The sequence below is a fragment of the Sorex fumeus genome, unplaced genomic scaffold (assembly GCF_029834395.1).
Source record: "Sorex fumeus unplaced genomic scaffold, SorFum_2.1 ptg000195l, whole genome shotgun sequence".
Classification (NCBI taxonomy): domain Eukaryota; kingdom Metazoa; phylum Chordata; class Mammalia; order Eulipotyphla; family Soricidae; genus Sorex; species Sorex fumeus.
The window spans coordinates 450,559-473,969 of record NW_026606252.1 but is presented as its reverse complement, the minus strand read 5'-3'; the positions used below and the strand labels follow the sequence as shown (position 1 = coordinate 473,969).

The 23,411-nt window shown below is 50.4% G+C and overlaps 1 protein-coding gene across 1 annotated transcript in view; it reads right to left on the bottom strand.

The window, feature by feature from the left end:
* Positions 1-6,076: 6,076 nt before the first annotated feature.
* XPR1 (xenotropic and polytropic retrovirus receptor 1) overlaps positions 6,077-23,411 on the bottom strand; it is a 154,244-nt gene continuing 136,909 nt past the window's right edge. The window contains exons 12-15 of the mRNA XM_056108148.1: positions 13,134-13,300; positions 9,010-9,155; positions 8,371-8,592; positions 6,077-6,348 (exon numbers count right to left, since the gene is read on the bottom strand). Coding sequence (XP_055964123.1) covers positions 6,288-6,348; positions 8,371-8,592; positions 9,010-9,155; positions 13,134-13,300 — 596 coding nt within the window. The 3' untranslated portion in view covers positions 6,077-6,287. The remainder of the gene's footprint in view (positions 6,349-8,370; positions 8,593-9,009; positions 9,156-13,133; positions 13,301-23,411) is intronic.

Sequence of the window (23,411 nt, the reverse complement as noted above, 5' to 3'; positions counted from 1 at the left end):
ACGCCCAAGACAAACCGGCCGCCGGTGACAAAAGGACTCAGGCAAAGCGTTGGAAAACAGAGAGCTTGTAATAATGAAAAAAGGACAGTTTTGTAACCAATCACTTTTTTTTTGTTTGTTTGTTTTTAAAAACACAAGAACCACGGGCGCTCCTGGCTTTCTACAACCACCTAGGAACTACACAACAGGACCACACTGTGCGTTTACTTTGCCTACGTCGGGAACGCCGCGCTTGCTAAAGAGTCTACCCACGGGGGGGGGGGGGGGGGGGGGGGGGGGAGGGGGAGGGGAAGGGGAGAGGCCACGACGACACGATCGAAGCAAGCAGCACGTCTTGGGACGTCCACGTCACCTTTTCTATGACGGGCATGGAGCGAGTGAGCGAGGGGCAGGGGGACCAGTCACATTCCACAGTTACTTTTCTCAGTCACGACTCCCGGGGGCCCAACAGTATCCTCTGGCCAACACAGGGTGGAGGGGTGAGGTGACACGGGGAGAGGCTGTGAGGACAGATGCATTTTCCCCCCTCCCCAGTATCTACACGGAACTAGATTTCTGGGCTGAATGTGAAAAGAGCAAGACACCAGTCTTCACAACACCAAGAGCTTGAGTGCTCCTTGCACAGTTCCAAAGAAAATCAAGCTTAGTAGCATCACTCTTAGGGGACCCCCCCACCCCTCTCCCTGCTTTCATGCTGGTTTCTGTGGACCAACAGGAAAACTGTGGGCAGAGGGGCACAAATCTTGCTGCGCCCTAGCATGTGGGGGGGGGCGCACGGGCACCGGGAAGCTGAGGTCAACGATGGGCATTTAACTGCACGTAACTGGGATGCAGGCACGTGACAGCAGCGTTTAACTGCACGTAACTGGGATGTAGGCACGTGACAGCAGACACGCAGACCCCCAAGGCAAGTGGCGGGTTATGTGATTAGCCTCTCTAAGGTGATGGCACCATTGGAAGAAAAAGAACAGAGAAAAAGGGAAGGCAGCTTGGAAGACATTCCAGAGGAAAAGGTCACCTCATTCCCTCCCACTGTGTCCTCCATCCTCGGGTGGACGAGGCTGCTCGGGGCTGCATCCTCCTAACAGGGCGCTTCTCCCCTTGGGTGGTCGTGTGTGGTTTGCTGGTTAAAATCCCTTGGGGTTCTAGCACTGTCTAGCCTACGTTTCTGAGGCTCGGCCAGGCTCAGCCTGGCCAGCAACACCATGCTCGGACACGGGTCCGACTGGGAGCGGAAGGCAGGGAGTTTGGAACTCCAAGTGCAGAATTCTGTATCTGTTTAGGTCATTGATAAAAGCTGACATTAACTTCCTGTTCTCGGGCGTGAGACAGTGAGCCATCACTAAGGGGCACCCAAGTTGGTTACCAGATTTCTTTTTTGCTGAATTTTCCCCTAAAGTCCTCCAAACTCTTTGCCTGTCTTAATGTATTGTCTTAACTCCTAACCTCCCAGTAATGAGATTTTCGAGAATAGTATAGTTTTTTTATTTTTAATTTTTTTTTTGCTTTTTGGGTCACACCTGGCAATGCTCAGGGCTGACTCCTGGCTCATGCACTCAGGAATTACTCCTGGCAGTACTCGGGTGACCCTATGGGATGATGGGAATTGAACCTGGGTTGGTTGCGTATAAGGCAAACTCCCTCCCCGCTGTGCTGTCACTCCAGCCCCAGTATGGCGAGATTTTAAAGAAGCCATAGACTGAACAAACGTTTGTTAAACTCTAGGAGAGGTCATCATTTAAAACACTTCAATGTTGAAATGTTTTAAACTACGTCAGAAGAATTTTTTTGGTTGGGGGCATAGGCAAATTTTGGGTAAGCCACAAAGAAGAAATAATAATCTGATATTTGTTTCTCAAATAAAGATTATCCCAGAGAATATGACACTGTTTGGATAAAAATGCCATCTACTGGATTGCTTTATTATTTCTAAACTACAGGATTTTTTCTAGTCTTGGTTGAGAAAATTCCACAGGGGCCATGAATTGGGCTCTTCTCTTTTTTCTTTTTGGGTCACACCTGGCGATGCTCAGGGCTAACTCCTGGCTCTGCACTCAGGGATCACTCCTGGCGGTGCTCGGGGGACCCTATGGGATGCCGGGAATCGAACCGAACCCGGGTCAGCCGCATGCCAGGCCAACGCCCTCCCTGCTGTGCTATCGCTCCAGCCCTGAATTGGGCTATTTTCTGACTTCTAAACGAAGGAAATTTTTCCAAAGTTTAGCAAATTACGCAGAGGCCCAAGGAGCGATTTCCAGAAAAGTCAGGAAGAAACGAGAGAAGTCAGGAGAGAGGGGGCCGCCACAGACCTTGAATTGCCCTGCTTCCTGCCAGAGCACAGGACCTCCACAGTGAATTTATTTCCTCTTCAATTCACTGTCTATTGGCCTGAGGGGTCAGGAACGGGTTACTCGGGTCTGTCCTAACCCAGTTTACCTGCCGGGGAGATGGGGTCACACAGGAGCTGGGATGGTCTGGGGGGAGGTGGGCGTGTTACATTCCTTCTTTAAGGGGGTGCAGCTGTATCTGGGGGGGCCCTCTCAGAGCCTAGGGTCTTAGGGACTCTAATGGGGACTGGCAGGGGTTGGACAAGAAAGTTGAACACTTTGGGGAGGGTCTGTCACCTTCTCCCCCCCCAACCTTAAAAACCCATCACCGTGTGCTACTGGATTATCTAATTATTATCTACTTATTATCTAATTATTTTGGCTCCGTGGCCTGAAATAATGGAGCACGCCTTTTAGAGGCACAGGCGATAGGAAAGAAAGGTCCCTGTGTGGACACAGGAAATCGGCCATTTTTTGCCTTCTTATACATCACTGCTTCCAGGAGGATCCGCTGTAAGGTGACAAAGGGTTCTTCAACTGGGAACTGTCTATTGGGACCTGTCTCTCACCCCACAGGGCGGGTATTCTTTTTTTTTAAATAAACTTTCATGCCACCCCTATACTGTTAGAACCACCTTACTTTTCTTTTTTTTCTTTCTTTTTGGGTCACACCCGGCGATGCACAGGGGTTCCTCCTGGCCCTGCACTCAGGAATTACTCCTGGCTGTGCTTGGGGGACCCTATGGGATGCCGGGGATCGAACCTGGGTCAGCCACCTGCAAGGCAGCTGTGCTATGGCTCCAGCCCCCAGAGCGGGTATTTTAGCTATTGGCTTAGCTGCATAACCCTCAAACAGGAAATGTGAATCTTCTATGACACGAAGGTTTTTACCTTCTGGTCAGGGGGCTGCTCCTTTAAAACCCCTCTGTAAATGTCACTTACTTCCTAGGGTCCTATAAGCGTTTCAAGGCGCTGGAGTTGTCAGCAAAATTCTAGGCGGGACACCGGGCATTCACAACTGCTGGGGCAGAGAAAAATCTAGAAGAAAAAAAAAAACCGCACACTGCCTTCTTTGAAGAAAAAAAAAATTGTGTGTATTCGTTCTTCCCTATGTCCTTCCTTTCAATTAGAAAAAGCTTAAAGAGTTTGAAGAAGAACCTGAACTTACGGGTTTCAATACATAGTTGAAGGGGAAAAAAAACCATCATTGAGTTATCTGTCATGTAAAATGAAATTTATACAAAGTCTTAGCATTTTCCAGTAGCCGTTAATAGGATACACATGCCAGGAAAGAAACGGATTTTTACATTGTACCATCTATAAAAAATAATAATACTGAGGAGGGTCTAGAATCATGACAGTTAAAGTTAAAAAAACCAGACTGGCCCCAGGACAGACCCAGTGGGAAAAACACAGAATTCAAATACCAGGATTTCAATAACCAGAATTCAAATCTGAGATTTGTGTGGGTCATTCTACAGCTTTGCCAACAGAGAATAAAGCTGACCATTCAAATTGCTTGGGATACATATTAGAGCTACCAATTTTATTTGTAAATGCAGCAACCGGCCCTCTGGACTTACTGATATAACGCAGAAGTAATTACTACTATTTCTTGACAGACCAGTCATATTTCTTCCCAAGTTTTAAAGTACGAAAGAGAAGAGTTAGGAAAAAGAAAAACCGAGTATAAATTATGCAAATTTTAAACTAGTAAGGGTCACTAAATCGTTACCACTGATTATTAGAAAGTATTCAGTTTATTAAAACTGGAAAAAAAATCCAGCAATTAAATATTTTTTTTTTCTCTCTCCAGATTTAGGCCAAGGAACGTCCTTGGAAAAAAAAAAAAAAAAAAAAAAAAAAAAAAAACCCAAAAAACAAAAAAGAAAAAACTAAAAATCCAAGTTACAAAGTTGTATGGTTAAGGCTAAAAACCCCAATTTAGAAAGAGAACACATTTTGGAAGCCCGTCAGAATAAACATGGAAGAAGTTTCTTGAGAGAACAAGTATTTGTTAGATAACTGATGGAAACTTGGGACTGTTAACAGGGAATTTAAATTCATCTGCTGGAATGCGGATGGGGGGGAGGAGCAAGCCACGTGGACTGCGGAAAAAGAAGGGCTGAAGGGGGGAACTAAGTGGGTTTTTATTTGGGGGCCACTCCCGGCTCTGCTCTCAGGATTCACTCCTGGTGGGGCTCGGGGGCCCCTAGGGGATGCCGGGGATCGAACCCAAGGCGGCCATGTGTCAGGCCAATGCCCTCCCGGCTGTGCTATCACCGCCCCAACCGTATGTTTTTAAGACAAGCGATAACAGTGTTTCCTTCTACTTTTTCCTTTGTCCAAAATTAAGCTGAAAAAAAAAAGAAAAAAAGAAAAAGGACAGAACAAAAATTTTACTTGCAATTCTCGGCTGCTGCCGACTTTGGGATTTTCTTTTCTGGGGAGGGGGGAAGATTAAAACTCGCTTGGCTTTCCCCCTTATGCTTAAGTCACACTTGTGTTTCTATTACAAATGCAACGCTGACCACGCTCAGGAGAGTAGAACCCCTTCGGGTTTATTTGGATGAGCCAACACAGGAGAGAAACGAGACCAGAGAAGCGGATCGGGCCTTCTGCACCGACTGGGCGCCCTGAGACGCCTGGGAAACGCTCCTGCTTATCTTCACGCCCTGTCCTCAGAGCAGGTTTCAAGGGCAGGGCCAGACAAGTGCTGCGTTATCCGCGGGACACGCTTGGGTTCCCAACGCCGGTTTCCCCAAGGAGACTGTCTTGGAGCGAATTCCGGCCAAAGGAACCGAACCCAGAGGAACCACCTATCCAGCAGTGGGCAGCGTCTCCGCCAGGGCGTGCAGTTCCTTCTTGGCGGGCAGCGTCTCCGCCAGGGCGTGCAGTTCCTTCTTGGCGGGCAGCGTCTCCGCCAGGGCATGCAGTTTCTTCTCAGCAGGCAGTGTCTCCACCAGGATGTGCAGTTCCTTTTCTGGAGCTGGGTAAGGCCCGCCTTTAGGGGGCCACGAGAACCCATGGGTCCACAGGCCCTCTTGAATGTCACACGCAGCGGCTGAGACGTGCCGAGGACTTCCAAGCAGGAGCAGCTGAGAATATCGGTAATGCAACTTTGGCTTAAAATTAAAAAGGAGGAGGAGAAACGTGGGCCTGGTACAAAAGCCGTCTGGGGGGAGGGTGAGGGGAGGCGCGGCGTGGAGGGGACTAGCCCTCAGGACCCCCGTGCTAGCCCGCTTGCCTGTCTTCTTCCTCGGCGCTCCTTTGACGCTTAACTTTCATAAATAATGAGAAAACTCTATGTAACAAATACACCACATTTCCCCGCTCCCCCCACCCCGCCCCCTGCCCACCCAGCCACCCAGTCTCCCCACCCCGATAAGAAAAGTTCCATCAAATTAAAAAGTAGCTTCCTGAATGGAGGTGTTGCTTCAGAGGCGTTTTCCCTGCAAGTATGGCCAGTGCTTTTTTTTTTTTGCGCTGGGTATGAAGGAAAAAAAAAAAAAAACAACCCCCCCCCCAAAAAACCCTGAAAATTCTCCACCGACCCAAAACAAACAAAACAAAAAACACAACCCCCAAACAAAACCATCAATGTCCGGTTTCAACCAGTCAAAACCGGGCCGGGTGGAAGCCTAGTGAGCGGGCAGGGTGCGAGCCTGCGTGTCCTGGTGAGGGATCGAACGGACCCCGCGGAGGCTCTTGTTTCTGATCCTAAAAACGTCCTCAGGGTGGGCCAAAGGCAGGGAGGGGTTTCGCTTTTAAAAAATAGAAAAAGGAAAAAGTTTCCACCGGAAGGAAAGCGGAGATGCCCGGGGGGCTCGTCTGGGGGAGCCCCGGGTCCGACCAGAGGGGTCCCGGGCTCGGTGGAAGGTGCCGGAGGTCGCGCTGGTCGAGGGGAGAGTCGCCGGGCGGGGGGGCCGACGAGCTGTGGAAGGGGGGGGTCCGGCGCTCTCAAGTGTTCGCCTCATCGTCTGTGTCTTCAATCAGGACTTTCGTGTCACGAGCCTTGGATCTGCGAAACACAAACACCCAGACGTTTAGCACAGCGCCGACAGGGCGGGAGGAAGTGTGCAAGCCCCCAGAAGACCCGACGGGACCCCTGGGCCAGGCCGGCTGCAGCCACAGAGCCACAGAGCAGCCCTCCCCACCCCCAGCCCACCCAGTGCCTGGTCCAGAGATGCGCCTGACGGCCTGTGGATGGAGTGAGTGGGGGGCTTGGTCTTTACTGGGCTCCTCTGGGAGGCTGAACGCCCCAGCCACGATGCTCCCAGGGGCTCTGCGGGTTCTAGCCCACCACCTCCGGGGCGTGCCCAACTGAGGCACCCACTGCAGAGCCGGGATGAGCCGACCGCGGGCCGACGGCGCCCTCTGCTGGCGGCAGGTGAGGATGGACTTTGAAACGCTGCTGGGTCCACCTGGCCGGCCGCTGGGGCCTGGACCTTGGGGACTTGGGCAAGCCACCCCACCCCTCCTCTCCCCGCTGGAATAGCTTCAGGCCTCTGGCTCTGGGATACCCTTCCCTGCGCCTGTTTTCTTTCTTTTTTATTTTTTGCTAGGGCCTGTATTTATCTATTTGCCACATTTGTTCAAATTCAGGGGCTGGAGGGGCTGGAGCAATAGCACAGCGGGGAGGGCGTTTGCTTGCACGCGGCCAACCCAGGTTCGAGTCCCAGCATCCCATAGGGTCCCCTGAGCACGGCCAGGGGTAATTCCTGAGCACAGAGCCAGGAGGAACCCCTGAGCATCGCCGGGTGGGACCCAAAAAGAAAAAAAAAAAACCCAAATTCAGGGGCTAGAGGTAGGGCATTTGCCTTGCACGTGGCTGACCCAGGTTCAATTCCCAGCATCCCATGGGGTCCCCCGAACACCACTAGGAGTAATTCCTGAGTTCAGAGCCAGGAGTCAGCCCTGAGCATCGCCGGGTGGGACCCAAAAAGCAAAAAAAAACAAAAAACAAAAAAACAAAAAAAAAACAAAAACAAACAAACAAAAAAAAAAACCAGGCAATTTCTGGGCCAGGCTCCTCTGGCCACGACAGCGTCTGTTATTTTGTTCCTCCTCTCCCTGTCGCATGCCCAGAACGGCCTGCCGTCTTCTGGTCCTCAGCTTCTCGCTGCAAATATGGACCTGCCCGGTGCTGCCAGGATACACTGAAATCCTCTCAGAACGCCACTCTGCGGAAGAGACCTTCCTTCCGACATGCAGAATCAGCTCCCAGCATTTCCCAGTCTTTGACAAGCATGCCTCGGTTTTCCTCATGACCCTTCGCTGCCCTTGTCTGTCTCCGTGGGGTCTCCCTACCGTGGCCCTCACTCGGGTCCAAGTTCTAAAGGAGAGTCCCGAGTCTCGGGAACATACAGAACTCAGGGACTGAGACCACTACAGAAGCGCACGCTTGCTTCCTTGGACGTGCTTAGTCTACACCTGGCGCCACAAGTGTCATCTCTGTCAGTCACCCTCTGAGGAGCGACCATTCAAAAATACGAATTTCTGACAGAATAAAGAGACAAACGAAGCAACTTGGCCACGGTTGGTCCCATGGGTGGCAGACAGCAGGTTCAGAGTTCCTATAGTTTCTAACTTGAAATTTATTCGTTTTCATTATATATATATAAAATTTTTTTCCCCTAGAGGGGCCACCCCTGGCTACCCTCAAGTAATCACTCGGGGGACCCTATAGGATACTGGGGATGAAACCTGGGTTGGCTGCGTGTCAGTCAGGCCAACGCCCTCCCCGCTTGGGTTATCTCTCCGTTCCTGAAAACTCTTTGTGTGGGAAATGTTCTAAAGAGTTGGACTGGTCCTGCTCGAAACTTCTCCAGCATACCCTTGGGCCAAACTGGCAGGCGTCACTGTGCTGTGCTGTCCTAATGAAATGCAGTTCATAGGGCATTCTGTACAGCAGGAAACTGCTGATGCTGGGGTAGGTGCAAAGCGGCTGGACATTAACACCTTTATGTGTTGTACACTAAGAGCCCCTCGGCGTGACGGTGCCCTCCCCTCCCCCGCCAAACTCGCCGAGAGCCTCACGCACAGAGAAGCCAGGCGCGGGCGCCGCAGGGATATGCTCTGGTTGTACTTCCAGGCCCGGTTCTTCTGGCGATTCCGGACACCGTCGTCCTGGTCCATCATCTGCTCGAGCAGCGTCTGGTCGTCGGCGTTGAGCGGGGCCACGGAGATGTCGCGCACGGCACGGAACTCGCCACAGTTATTCAGGTGCTCGTTCTCCAGGCGGAAGAAGTTCCACACGAAGCGCCTTTGCAGGAGGGGGGGGGGGAGAGCTGGTCACCCCCACACCTGGACACGCCCACGGGACCGGGGCCCTGAGCAGGGCGAAGGGTGGGAAGACTGAGGAAACGGTCACGGGGCAGGAGAACCAGAGGATGCAGGCTGCAGGAGTTTGGACCATAAGTCAGCCCTAACGAGGAGAGCAGGAAGGAGCTCATTCAGGAACAAGAAGCCTAATGGGCAGCGCCCCTGGAGTGATGCCCAGCCCCGGGGCAGGGTGGGGGGCCGGGGGGTGAGCAGAGAAGAGAAGGGGGTGGCCAGGGGTTTGCGTGTGTCCTTAACAGGCTCTCTGTAAGCCCTTTTGGCTTCTCGGCACACCCCACCCCACCCACCCCCGTTCCCAGCGAGTAACTGCTGCCGGGTCCGGCCCTCGGCAGCCACGTACCGGAAGACCTCCAGGGGCGCGAAGACGGTGGCGACGATGTCCCCGGCGTGAGGCAGCACGGTCGTGGTGGTGGAGGTGACCGAGATCTGGATGGTCCAGGCGAAGCGTAGGATCACGTCCTCCAGGATGGCGCAGTAGTAGTAGGCCTGCGGGAGGGGCCAGATGGGCGTGGTCAATGCCACGGGCTGGGGGTCCCCCGTGGTGGGGCTGGGGGTGGGACTGAGCGGACCCCACACAAGGCAAGCCCCCTGTTCTAGTGTTCCCTGAGCCCCCTGTCCCAGTGCTCCCTAACCCCCTGTCCCAGTGCTCCCTAACCCCCTGTCTCAGTGCTCCCTAACCCCCCGTCCCAGTGCTCCCTAAGCCCCCTGTCCCAGTGCTCCCTAAGCCCCCATCCTAATCCTAATGCTCCTTAAGCCCCTGTCCTAGTGCTCCCGAAGCCGCTGTCTTAGTGCTCCCTAAGCCCCCGTCCTAGTGCTCTCAAAGTGCCCGTCCTAGTGCTCCCTATGCCCTGTCCTAGTGCTCCCTAAGCCCCCATTCTACTGCTCCCTAAGCCCCCCATCCCAGTGCTCATTAAGCCCCCATCCTAATGCGCAAGCCCCATCCTAGTGCTCCTGAAGCCCCCTAGTCCTAGTGCTCCCTAAGGCCCTGTCCTAGTGCTCCATAAGTTCCCTATCCCAGTGCTCCCTAAGCCCCTATCCTAATGCTCCCTAAACCTCCTGTCCTTGTGTTCCCTAAACCTCCTGTCCTAGTGTTCCATAAGCCCCCACCCTAGTGCTCCCTAAGGCCCCTGTCCTAGTGCTCCCTAAGCCCGATGGTACACCAGATGCCCGCCAGACCCCAGATCTCCGTGAGGTGACACGACGTGCCGACAGACGCGAGAGCCAATTCTGGACAGACTGGCAGACTCCTGGTGATGCTCGGGGTGCCTAGGGGCCTTGAGGGATGCTGGGACTCACCCAGGCCGGGCGCCCTCCCCGCGGGGGCTCTCTCTCGACTAGCTCTGCTCCTGGGACTCTGCAGGCCCAAACGGCCTGACTGGGCACTTGAGGGCAGTTTCATTTTGCTTTTTGATGTCGGTAGGCGAGATCTGGCTGGGAGTCCCACCGACAGGGCTGGATTTCAGAAACGTTCCATTTCTATTCGGGGTAAGGCAGCACTCAATGAATTCTTCCAGGTGCGACTGGATTATCTATTATTTAGGAGTCCGACTGCTGCCAAGACACAAACCTCTTAGGCACATCAAGGACTAACACAGCAGATCGATCTGCTTAATACTAAGCTCTGGATAAGGGGCTCTTTACACAGATGTGTTTAACGGCCAGATTATGGAAAGTAGAGCTGTCAAGTATTAAAAAATGTCTATTTTATTTTATGTATTTTATTTTTTCTTTTTCACCATCTGAAAATGGTATTTTCTCCGTCCCTCTCAGAGAGCCCGGCAGGCTACCGAGAGAATCCCACCCACACGGCAGAGTCTGGCAAGCTACCTGTGGCGTATTCGATATGCCAAGAACAGTAACCAATGAGGGTTCTCATTCCCTTGACCCTGAAAGAGCCCCCAATATGCCATCGGGCTACACTAGCACACAACAGGGACGAACGGAGATGTTACTAGAGCCCGCTCAAGCAAATCGATGAACAGCGAGATGACAGTGATACAGAGTTCTTTTTGGGTTACACCTGGCGATGCACAGGAGTTACTCCTGGCTCATGCACTCAGGAATTACCCCTGGCAGTGCTCGGGGGACCCTACGGGATGCTGGGATTTGAACCCGGGTTGGCCGTGTGCAAGGCAAATGCCCTCCCCACTGTGCTATTGCTCCAGTCCCGTCTATTTTGTTTTAAGAAATTTTAACGCAGAAGGCATTTGGCATTCTCTTATTCCTAGTTATTCTAATTAGGATTTGTAACTGTTTCTCCTATTATTTTTATTGTTAAATAACGTGAATGTGCACATTACATATATACATAATTACATATAGATATATATGCTATTGATCAAGCTGAGGCATGGTCTACTGACTGCTTCTGGTCATTGACAAAGGTCTCTAAAACACACGAACATTCCTTCTCGATCTTTCCTCCATCCACTCTGCAGGTTCCGAGGACACGATGGTTTCTGGATAAACGGGCCCTGACATATTTGGATAAATCTGTGCTCAGTACATGTGTCATGAGGTTGATGTAAGACCTGCAAGTTCGGGGCTGGAGCCATAGCAGAGCGGGGAGGGCGTTTGCCTTGCACTCGGCTGACCTGGGTTCGATTCCCAGCATTCCATAGGGTCCCCTGAGCACCGCCAGGAGTGATTCCTGAGTGCAGAGCCAGGAGGAACCCCTGAGCATCACTGGGTATAACCCCAAAAGAAACAACAACAACAACAACAACAGCAACCACAACAACAGAGAGTCGAAAAGCTTCTGTCTACCCTAAGATGCACCTTAAAATGCTATTATTACTTGCCAAGAAATAGTAGGTATAGCTGCCAAACTTAAAATTATCGGGAAACTCCAGTGAGAGAAAATGTATATATATATGCATATATTTAAAACATAGTCTGGAGAATTTTATGCAGAGACACTTGTTAGAAAATTATCAAAGTCACTCTCTGACCCACTGTATATCTTTGAAATTTTTGCTAAGGAAATCAATATAAATAAATGCCTCTGATACATTAAAAAAATAAAAAAGAAATGCTCTTCTTACTTGTGAAGCAGTGCGATCAAAGAATACCCCCTTTGGGCCTTCGCCTGCCTCTTAGAACTTACCCACATCCACTGTCCTGTCATTTCCGACTGTCACACTTGAACGCGGCCCTCCCTACGCACAACTAATCCAAACACACACGTTTCAAGTTGCACATGAAGGTCCTGGTGATGCTGGAGAGGACGTCAGTGACCCAATCTGCATGCTCCTTCCTCTTCATCAAAGAATTTTAGGGAAGGACCAAGAGATGAGCCAGTGTGACAGCCTCCCTCAGTAAGGGGAATAAACTGGAATCTGCTCCCAACATTAAGAAGCAAGTCACAGAATGCTGAGATGAGTCACTGAGACTAGTTACTTGCAGTTACTTGGTTAACTGCATCTATTTAGGATGCAGTTTACGGGCAGCCTAAAGAACCAGCTCGCTGTCAATTTTCCTTCAGCACTGAGTCAAGATATTCTTGGTCTTTAGACTTTTTAACTCAGTACCCTGTGTCCCTTCACACACACACTGATAAAATTTTAAAATCATTCTTTCACTTTGTTTTGGTTGTGGGGCCACAACCAGTGGAGCTCAGGGCTTACTCCTGTCTTTGTGCTCAAGGGTCACTGCTGAAAACCCCCAATTAACGCTTAAGGAATGAGCTGCGTCTGTCAACAGAATGGGCACTTCACTTTTGCTGAAGCAATGAGGTCAGTGTAAGACGTCACCCTGATCCACCCAACTTTTGCATCCATTCCACAGACACAGTGACGGGACCACACGCACGCAAAGTGACACAGGGACAGGACAGAGAAGCAAACAGAAATGAGCTTCTCAGAGAAGTGACGTTTCTCCAACTCCTTTGTAGTTTGTTTGGGGGTCATACTTGGCTCTCAGCTCTGAGCTGGCTCTTGGCAGTGCCCCCACACTCCTACCCCTCATGACTCCTACCTTCAATTCAAAGGGAGAATAGGAGTTTACACAGCAGACAAAGGAAGAGCCCACTTAAAAAAAAAGCCATAAATCATAAATCAGAATAAAGGCTTGTTTCTCTAGCTGTCACACTGTACTGCTCTTGGTTTACTTGCAGTTACTTGGTTAACTGCATCTGTTTAGGATGCAGTTTACAGGCAGCCTAGAGAACCCAGATTGTGTGTGTGTGTGTGTGTGTGTGTGTGTGTGTTTAAAATGAAATAGAATTGTTATAAAGAAATGGAGAGAAATATGAGGGGAGAGACAGAGACACAAATTCAAGAGAGAATCCAGGCTTCTCCCTTGCATTGTAGGGCTATAGTAAACACGTGGAGAAACACTTATAATGGTGATTATTTTCTAATCATATGGATTGGCTACGGTCAGATTTGCTAACAAATCTGGTGATTCAGCTGAGACTGTTCCTTTTTCGGTTTGGTTTTAAGCCAACAGGCTCTTGGTACCTACTTTCTGGGGATACACAATCTCCTCTCGGAGGAAGGTGTTTTCTCCAGCATTCTTGTCAAAGAGGCCCCAGTCCATCTTCAGGTCCCAGATGAGGGTGTAGCAGGAGCTAATGATACAGAAGACGATCCACAGGTAGAAGAACACCGTAGTGTCTGCGTGGCCTTGCTCTGGAGGAGGGAGAGAGAAGGATCAGGCAGAGAGAATGTTACTGCATCGAGCAAGGCCTTGTCACCCGAGGGACCCTCAAAGGACGGTGAGACGGCACAAGGGGATGGGGTGCAAGCCTGTGTCGTGCACCTTCATCAGGTCCCATCAGGTCCCGAGTTTGGTCCTGGGCCTCTCTCAGCACCCCAGCCCGCCTCCCCAGCACCTTCCGTGTGGTCCGGTGGCTTCCGGGACAGCCTGCAGTGCCCGATCCCCAAAAGAAAAGGATTCTGCACATACAGTTTCATAACTGAAGATTTTGTCTTGTTTTGGAGCCATACCCGGCCATGCTAGTGGTGGACTCTTGGCTCTGTGCTCTGGGCTCACTCATGGTGTAGCTCGAGGTACCAAACGGGGTGCTGGGGACTGAACCCAGGCTGGCGCACACAAGCTTAAACAAATTTCCCCCAACAAGAATGTGTCTAAGATGGGGCTGGAGCGATAGTACAGCGGGGAGGGCATTTGCCTTGCACGTGGCTGACCCGAGTTCAATTCCCAGCATCCCACAGGATCCCCTGAGCACTGACAGGAGTGATTCATGAGTGCAGAGCCAGGAGGAAGCCCTGTGCATTACTTAATTAAAAATAAGTAATTAAAAAAAAACCCAATACAACCTGTCTAACAAATGGCAAATAATTCTGATTCTCGAGGTTCCAAACGGTGACAAATTTATTATATAGTCTTGTACAGAGATTAAGTATTGGACTTTGCGAGAACCCAACGCTGAATGCATGGACACACACCAAATTGCTTAAGTCATGGACACAAAAGATGGTATTTTAATTTTTTGCCATCAGGTGGCAGCTTAGAGTCAAAGATGCGGGGAAAACCATCCATCCAAACCCTGGATGGCATTGCCCTGGGTTTTTTTTTTTGCTTTAAAACATTTCCTTCATACACTGAGGCTTTGTCAATACTTGTCATAAAGACAATCTGACCACTTCAGTCCTAGATAAAAATGCCAGAAAGCAACAGACTGATGAGGGTTCTACCCTTAAGCACATTTTTAAAAGTGTTAGGAAACAAAACATGGGATGTTTAGCTTTGTCTAAAGGCTACCTTACTCAGACAAGGGCCAATGCCGTAAAATATTTTCCGTAAAATCGCTCTTGGCTTTATGTGGGCTTTGTAAAGTACATTAAATGGAAGTAATAAAAACGATTTTGCCAGTATAGTTCATACAAGTCAGCCTTAGTTTTGCATACTCCGTCATATGTTCTCCAAAGAAATTCTTTTGGGGGGGCCGCAGCAATAGCACAGCGGGGAAGACTTTGGCCTGGCATGCGGCCGACCCGGGTTCGATCCCCAGCATCCCACAGGGTCCCCCGAGCACCGCCAGGAGTGATCCCTGAGTGCAGAGCCGGGAGTCGGCCCTGAGCATCACCGGGTGGGACCAAAAAAGCAAAACAAACAAGCAAGCAAATTTTTAGTAACTTGAGGAGTCATTAGGATGTGTATTTTTCTTGGGGAACGGGGCGGAGCTGATCACACCTGGGGGTGCCCAGGGGACTGTGGGGTGCTGAGGATCAAGCCAGGTTTGCTGCCTGCCTTCTTACCCCCTGTACCACCTATGATGTGGGCGGCCCACATCGTAATTAAAAACAAAATTCCTCTAGATATTGCAGAACTGTGTTTTCGAACTACGGATGTGGTTCTGAATCGTGAGGGATGAAAGGTACAAAATGTTTAATTAAGAGAGTTTAAAACGAGGTCAGAGTGGGGAGGTCAGCTCAGAAGGCAAAGTACACCAGGTGAGAAGTGCCACAGGGAGAGCGCCTGCCCCCTCCTGCACGTAGCCCACCGGGGTTTCATCCCCGGCATCCCACAGGGTCCCCTGAGCACCGCCAGGAGGGATCCCTGAGTGTAGAGCCAGGAGTCAGCCCCGAGCATCGCTGGGGGTGGCCCAAAACCAAGTCAAAAGAAAGATGAAACATTTCTGCTAATTTCCCAAAGGTAAAGGCTGTACCACTCCTCTATAACTGGCCTTGTTAAAATAATCCAAGTGTTTTCGCCAGCATTTGAAGGTATTCAAGGGTTCAGTCTTTGGAGGCTCTTCAGAAATTTTCATCTACTAAGAGTGAAAAACAGCCACAGTGCTCGTGATGCATCCAGGCTCGAAACGACGCCGAAACAAAGAGTTAGGAGAACCCCAATGCCCGCCATGGTGGGAAAGAGCGTGCAAGTTATTTCCAGCAGGATAAATAAAAAATGTCACGGAAGTCAGGCAGATGGAGCAAAGGGTTAGGGAGAGATGACAGAAAAACTCCGGGAAAGCACAAAGGACTTCAGAGAAGCCACGGGAGAGTGGCTGAGAAGACGTGAGGGGCCGGAAATGAAGATCCTGAAGAGGTGGGTCTGACCGCCAAGAGCCCCCATGGCCTGAGGGTCCGATGGACTTCAGGAAAAGGACCTCAGCTGCCCTCAATCTACTTAAAGGCGGATTACCTATTTGTACTTATTATGCAGGTTTAGCTGGAATTGTTCTGACATACCTACGGATTTCATTCTACTGACACACAGAATCTAGCTGAGGGATTTTGTTCACGCATTAGCCATCCTGGTCACATTAAGAAAAAAAAAAGGAATTCTGTAAGTCACCTAATGAGGTTTGCAAAGAACAAGGAAAAACTAGTCACTTAATCAAATCCACACTCGTAGCGTTTCAAAACACTATCAACGTACACAGACAAGCAATTGTAGCTGTTATCTGCAAGTCCTGTAACAGGTGCTTATTAAGTGCCAGGAATTTGGTCCATTATTTCATTCATCACGTCATTCTGACGGCGAGTAAAAGAAACAAGAAGAGCGTTTTAGCTACACGAGCAAGGGGTGACACAAGTGAGTATTTCTTGGGAGAGGACGGCGAGTGTCAAGTCTTATTCGAGGAAGCTGATTTTCTATCCTAACTGTGGGAGAAACAGAGTTCAAACATTATATAAAAAGAGACAGTGGAGAGTGCCCGAAAACAGACGACTGGTTAAAGAAACTGGTACTTTTACACAATGGAGTACTATGTAGCTGTTAGAAAAGGTGAAGTCATGAAATTTACATACAAGTGGTACTACAAGGAAAGTATCATGTTAAGTGAAATGAGTCAGAAAGAACGGGATAGACACAGAAAGACTGCATTCATATGGGGAACATAAAGCAACAAAATGGGAGACTAACACCCAGATTAGTACCAGGAATTTTGCTCCATGACTTGGAGGCCAGCCACACGTGCTAGGGGAAAAGGAAGCTCAGATAGAGAAGAGAGCACCAAATAAAGGGTGTTGTGAGGATCCTCTCAGGGTGGGAGAAGCATGCTGAAAGTAGACTATAGACTGAACATGATTGCCACTCGATGCCTCTCTTGCAAAACACAGGACCCAAAAGAGAGAGAGAACAAGGGGGAATGCCCTGCCACAGAGGCAGGGTGGGATGGGGGGATGGAGGGTGGGAGGGATGCTGGGACCCGTGGTGGTGAAGAATGGGCACTGGTGGAGGGATGGGTACTCGATCATTGTATAACTGAAACCCAAGCACAAAAATTTCTAAGTCTACAACTGTACCTCATGGTGTTTCACTAATAAAAAAAATTAAAAAAAACCAAGCCAAACAAAAAAAGAGACAGTGGGGCCGGAGCCATAGCACAGCGGGTAGGGCATTGGCCACCGACCCGGGATTCGATCCCCGGCATCCCATAGGATCCCTCAAGTGATTCCTGAGTGCAGAGCTAGGAGGAAGCCCTGAGCATTGCTGGGTGTGACACCCTCATCACCCCTGCCAAAACAAACACACAAACAAGAAAACAGTGGGGGAGTAAATAAAAAAGTGTTGATACTGAAATTAAGCTAATGTGCTCTTTTTTTCTTTTCCTTTTTGGGTCACACCCAGCAATGCACAGGGGTTCCTCCTGGCTCTGCACTCAGGAATCACTCCTGGCGGTGCTTGGGGGACCCTATGGGATGTCGGGGATCGAACCTGGGCCAGCCACATGCAAGGCAAATGCCTTACCCACTGTCCTATTGCTCCAGCCTCTCATTTTCTCTGATTAAAAAAAATGCTGGAGTGATAGCACAGCGGGTAGGGCGTTTGCCTTGCACGCAGCCAACATGGCGGACCCGAGTTCGATTCCTCCGCCCCTCTCGGAGAGCCTGGCAAGCTACCGAGAGTATTGAGCCCGACGTGACGTATTCGATATGCCAAACATAGTAACATCAAGTCTTACGATGGAGACGTTACTGGGCCCGCTCGAGCAAAATTGATGAACAACGGGAGGACTGTGACTGTGACAAAAATGTCTTCCTTCTTCTAACACAAATTTTGTTTCTATTTTTGGATTTTGAGTCCCACCCGGCGATGCTCAGGGCTTCCTCCTGGCTCTGCACTCAGCGATCACTTCTGGCAGTGCTTGGGGGACGCTATGGGATGCCGGGGATAGAACCTGGGTCAGCCACATGCAAGGCCTGTCCTTGAACTTCGATAGCATCTCTCAGCCCCCCTCTGAGTTTTCCTAGGTTTCAAATACAAGCCCTACCCTTGGGAGCAGAATTCCTTCAGTGGCACGTGGCCACCATGAGTGCCAGTCATTTCGGTGAAATCTCTAGGAACATACATGAGGGCATTCGGAGACCGTAAGGAGACATTTATTTTATTTTATTTTATTTTTGCTTTTTGGGTCACCCCCAGCCGATGCTCAGGGGTTACTCCTGGCTCTGCACTCAGGAATCTCTCCTGGCAGTGCTCGGGGGATCCTATGGGATGCTGGGAATCAAACCTGGGTCGGCCACGTGCAAGGCAAACGCCCTCCCCGCTGTGCTATTTAAGGAAACATTTACGGGGAATATTTTGTTAACAGTTCTGGTACCTCTCGTGGATCTCTTCAAGCGATGCCTGGGAGGTACTGACCCCAGGTGCTGTGCTTTGGCCTCTTTTTAATTATTCCCCGGATTCGACTTCCCCCATCTCCCATCTGAGTGCTCTGCCTGGGAATCATGGCTTCATTGGTATTCGGGGGATTGGGTAGGAAGATATTATCACCCAGGGCAAGCAATTACGCTTAATTCTCTCCTGGGTGACGCTGGCAGCCCACTTTAGTGAGGACCCGAGCCGCAGACAATCGACTCATTGAAATTCTTCTCGAAGCTTCTGTCTATCTTGCACCTGCCACCTCAGAAGTGTAATTCGCATACTTTTTTTTTTTGGCTTTTTTTTGGGTCACACCCAGCGAAGCACAGGAATTCTTCCTGGCTCTGCACTCAGAAATTACTCCTGGCTTGGGGGACCCTATGGGATGCTGGGAATCGAACCTGCATCGGCCATGTGCAAGGAAAACGCCCTCCCCGCTGTGCTGTCGCTCCAGCCCCCTTGGAAGTGTAATTCGAACTGGATTAATATTTTAAGGGGCTGCTGAATTTCAACTGAAAGCGGGGGTCGTGGGTTGGAACCCATGGCCATGAGAGGAAGCACCGGGTCAAAGAGTGTCAGCTGTGGCGCTGAGAGAGAGAGAAACCAGGGGGCTGGGGCAATAGCACAGCGGGGAGGGTGTTGGCCTTGCACGCGGCCGACCCAGGTTCGATTCCCAGCATATGTAGGGTCCCCCGAGCACCGCCAGGAGTAATTCCTTAGTGCAGAGCCGGGAGGAACCCCTGTGCATCTCCAGGTGTGACCCAAAAAGCAAAAAAAAAAAAAAAAAAAAGAAATAGAAAGAAAGCAGCCTGGACACACTTTCCACAGGCCTCAGGATGAAAGAGGAAACAAGGAGGGTGGGTGTATGGGGGGGGGGGGAGATAGGGAAATGGGGCGACCTGGACCCCAGGAACTTTTGCAGTTGATGCTACTTGTGTCACTTCATCTGAATGGAACACAGATCTCTGTCAAACTCTGGGGGAACACCACCGAGACTTCTCAGCTCTGGAGAACGCAGACTGCAAACACGGTACAGGGAATCCTTCCTGCCGCGTGGGAAACAACGGTTACAGAAAATGAGAGGGGGCCCGCGAGGAGGGAGGCCGAGTTACCGGAAGACCTGCCTTTACCTTGGGCTCTGACGGGATTATCGGAATTGTGTCTTCCCGGTGACGAATGCGTGTGTGTGTGTGTGTGTGTGTGTGTGTGTGTGTGTGTGTCTAGCTCTTAATTACAGGAAAAAGAGGACGCGTGGGCGAAGGAACAGTTCCCAACAGGGCAGTGAGATTTTGCGAACGACGGGAACAATGATGTGACATTTCCTGGATGAAGCGCTTGCAGAGATGTTTCACAAGCCCCGTTTTCATCCTTTTGTCACAAATCAGAAGTTGTGTAATTCTGATTTTTATTTTTTGGCAGGGGCCACACCCAGCGGTGCTCAGGGCTGACTCCTTGCCTCTGCACTCAGGGCTGACTCCTGGCGGTGCTCGGGGGACCCTATGGGATGCCGGGGATCGAACCGGGTCGGCCGCATGCAAGGCCAACGCCCTCCCCGCTGTGCTATTGCTCCAGCCCCTTGTCTTATTATTATTATTTTTTTTTTCATAAATTTTGTTTTGTTTTCTGTTTGGGGGCCACACCTGGTGATGCTCAGGGCTGACTCCTGGCTCTGCACTCAGGGATCACTCCTGGTGGTGTTCAGGGGACCCTCGGGGGTGCCGGGGATCGAACCCGGGTCAGTTGCAGGCAAGGCGAATATCCCAGGCGCTGTGTTACAGCTCTGGCTCCAACACCTCAAAGGGACATTGTACTTGACTTCTAAAAACGCTTGCTGGCCCAGAAGTATCTGGTTTGAAAGAAAAAACATGCAGCAATGGTTTCTGTAAGACACTGATTTTGGCCCATTTGGCTGAGATGAAGAACTGGCCAGTGGTTGATTCTTGGAGTAGATCCTTGGGGGAAGGTGGTGAGGGCCGGGACTTCCAGGTGGGTGGGGGGACGTGAGTGAAGGTCGAGACCCCTGCAGGTAATGGGTGATGGGGATCGGGACCCCCACAGGTGTGGGGTGGTGGTGAGGGTTGGACCCTCCACCGGTGGGGGCGAGATGGTGAGGGTCAGCACGCCTGCGTGGGTGGAGGGGAGGTGGAGGGGGTCGGGACCCCTGTGGGTGGGGGGAGGGTTGGGACCCCTGCACGTGGGAGGGGGAGGGTCAGGACCCCCGCAGGTGGGGGGAAGGTGGTGAGGGCCGGGACCCCTGCGGGTGGGGGGGAGGTGGTGAGGGCTGGAACTCCTTTGGGTGGGGAGGAGGGGGTGATCGTCAGGACCCCTCTCCTCTTGGGTGCCTCCTGTTCCTTCTCGGGTCTGGTCCTTAACCGTCACCAAGACCCCTGATCTCCCCTTCTTCCATTTCATGGCTGGCTTTTATTTCTTTAGTTTGTTTTCTTACAAAAACATCTATCTCCGCATCTCACCACGCAGAGATGCTCAGGGCTAATTCACGGCAGGACTTGGGGGACCAAACATGGTATTGGGGAGGGGGTCTGAGCCTGGGTCACGTGGCTGTGGCTCCCCCCTCTCTCTCCCGCCCCACTGGGACCCATTTTCATGATTTCTGCTCTGTTCTAACGGAGTGATTCCTCTGTCATCAGAATTGCTTTAAAAATCCAATCTTACTCCAATTAAAAATCCCATCTTGCTTCCATTTTTAAGTGGATGTAATTTTTCACTTGTGATTATGATTTCAAAGATTTTTTTTTCATCTCAACTAAGAACAAAGCTCTGACTTCCCAGGCGGAACACCTGAAGCTTTGCTAACCCCTGACTTTGTTTAAAAAGTTTGAGGATCCCGGGCTGGAGCCATAGCACAGTGGGGAGGGCGTTTGCCTTGCACGCGGCCGACCCGGGTTCGATTCCCAGCATCCCATATGGTCCCCTGAGCACCGCCAGGAGTAATTCCTGAGTGCATGTGCCAGGTGTAACCCCTGTGCATCCCTGGGTGGGACTTAAAAAGCAAAAAACAAACAAACAGCAACAAAAAAAAAAAACCCAAAACAAACAAAAAGAGTTTAAGGATCCTTAGATTTCTTTGTAAAGTGACTGTGGTACCTATCCATTCCATTTTAGTAAATACAGGAAACTGTCTCTGTAAGAGGGAGCAGAAATGTAATTTGATCTCTACCAGAATCATGTTATTGAGTTATATTACTAACGGAGGTGGGGAAGGGCAGAATCCGTCTTCGATAATTACCGACGAGATTGTTTGGTGTCAGGGAACCGGCAGAAGAGAAGCCGTAACAAATAGAAAATTGAATCCAAACACAACTTAATAACTATTACCAAGATGACTTAATCACTCGGTGACTTTGGTGATCAGATCTGTCACGTCGATCTCATTCAAAACATTTGCAAAACGTCCACGTTACGGCAGAGACGTGCTAGAGACAGCCGTGCACAGCGGAGGTGCCCATGCATGTCCGTGATGGGGTCTCCTGGCATCTGCCGAACCCTAGGGACGTTCCCCATCCCTCCGAGAGCTGTCAGCTCACTATTCAGATTTTCCTCTGCCTTCCTTCTTCCATCTTGCTCGTTTCTCATTTCCCAGGAATGAACTGTTGGCTTTCTTTGGATATCTACCACCTGATTATTTCTGATTTGACCCCGTCTTAGCGTTTCACATGCGCTGTATTCACAATTTTTTTTTTTAAATAATGTAGGAGGGGTGCATCGATAACACAGTGGGGAGGGCGTTTGCCTTGCACATGGCTGACCCGGATTCGATTCCCAGCGTCCCACAGGGTCCCTCGAGCACCTCCAGGAGTAATTCCTGAGTGCAAGAGCCAGGAGTAACCCCTGTATATTGCCAGATGTGACCCAAAAACAAAAATAAAAAAAAGAAATAAAATAAAATAATGCAACAGTACTGCTATTTATTCAGCCATTGATTAAGGTGACTGAATTGGGCAGGAACTCCACATCACTTAAAAAAAATCAGAATGTTAATTTTATTATTATTATTATTAAAAGGTAAAGGTAAAGGCCCTCCCGTTGATCGTCGATTTGCTCGAGCGGGCCCAGTAACGTCTCCATTGGAGACTTTGTTGTTACTGTGTCTGGCATATCGAATACTCTCGGTAGCTGGGCTGGAGCGATAGCACAGCGGGTAGGGCGTTCGCCTTACACGCGGCCAACATGGCCGACCTGAGATCGATTCCTCCGCCCCTCTCGGAGAGCCCGGCAAGCTACCGAGAGTATTCGATTCGATTATTATTATTATTATTATTATTATTCACAGCAAAGCCTGGCAAGCTACCCGTGATGTATTCAATATGCCAAATACAGTAACAACAAGTCTCAAAATGGAGATGTTACTGGGCCCGCTCGAGCAAATCGATAAACAACAGGAGGACAGCGACAGTCATTATTATTATTATTTTCTACCCCCCATAAGATACAGTTATAAAGCTTTCCTGTTTGAGTTCCAGTCATACAGTGATCGATTACCTAACCCTCCCACCAGTGCACATCTCCCACCACCAAGGTCCCCCGTCTCCCTCCCATCACCCCCCACCCCCGCCTCTCTGGCAGACACAGTCTCCCCATACTCTCTTTTGCATTGCTTGTTATGTGTCTTCACACTTTGATGGTGGATCGTGGGAGAGGCGCAGTGGGCCTCACAGGACAGAAGTGACTCTCTCAGACTAACCCGCACCCTGGAAGGCCCAAGTCCCTTTTCCTTAGGGCGACAAGATGAAACGCCAAGTTGCCCTCACTCTGCAGCCTCTGTGCTCTCCCACCTCAGGAAAAAAGTGCTGGGATGCAGCAAGTTCTCTGCACCCGGCGAGTACTCGCCCGATGCCCTCACTTGTGCAGTGACCCAACACGCAGCCTCTGACCAAATCCGCCTGGTGCCCTCTCAATGCCAACCCTGGCACCTGCCCTCCTCCTTCTCCTCCTCCTCCAGTTTGCATTACCCAGGGGTAGCCATGACCTCAGTATGTTTCATTTTTCCCCCTTTTTTAAACATTTTCCATTGTCATTTATTTCATTTTTTTTTAAAACTGATTCACTGTGAAACAGACCCTTGCAAAGCTCTTCATGATTAGTTTCAGTCATACAGTGCTCCAACACCCGTCCCTCCACCTGGGCACATTTCCCACCACCAGGGTCCCCAGGTTCCCTCCCATC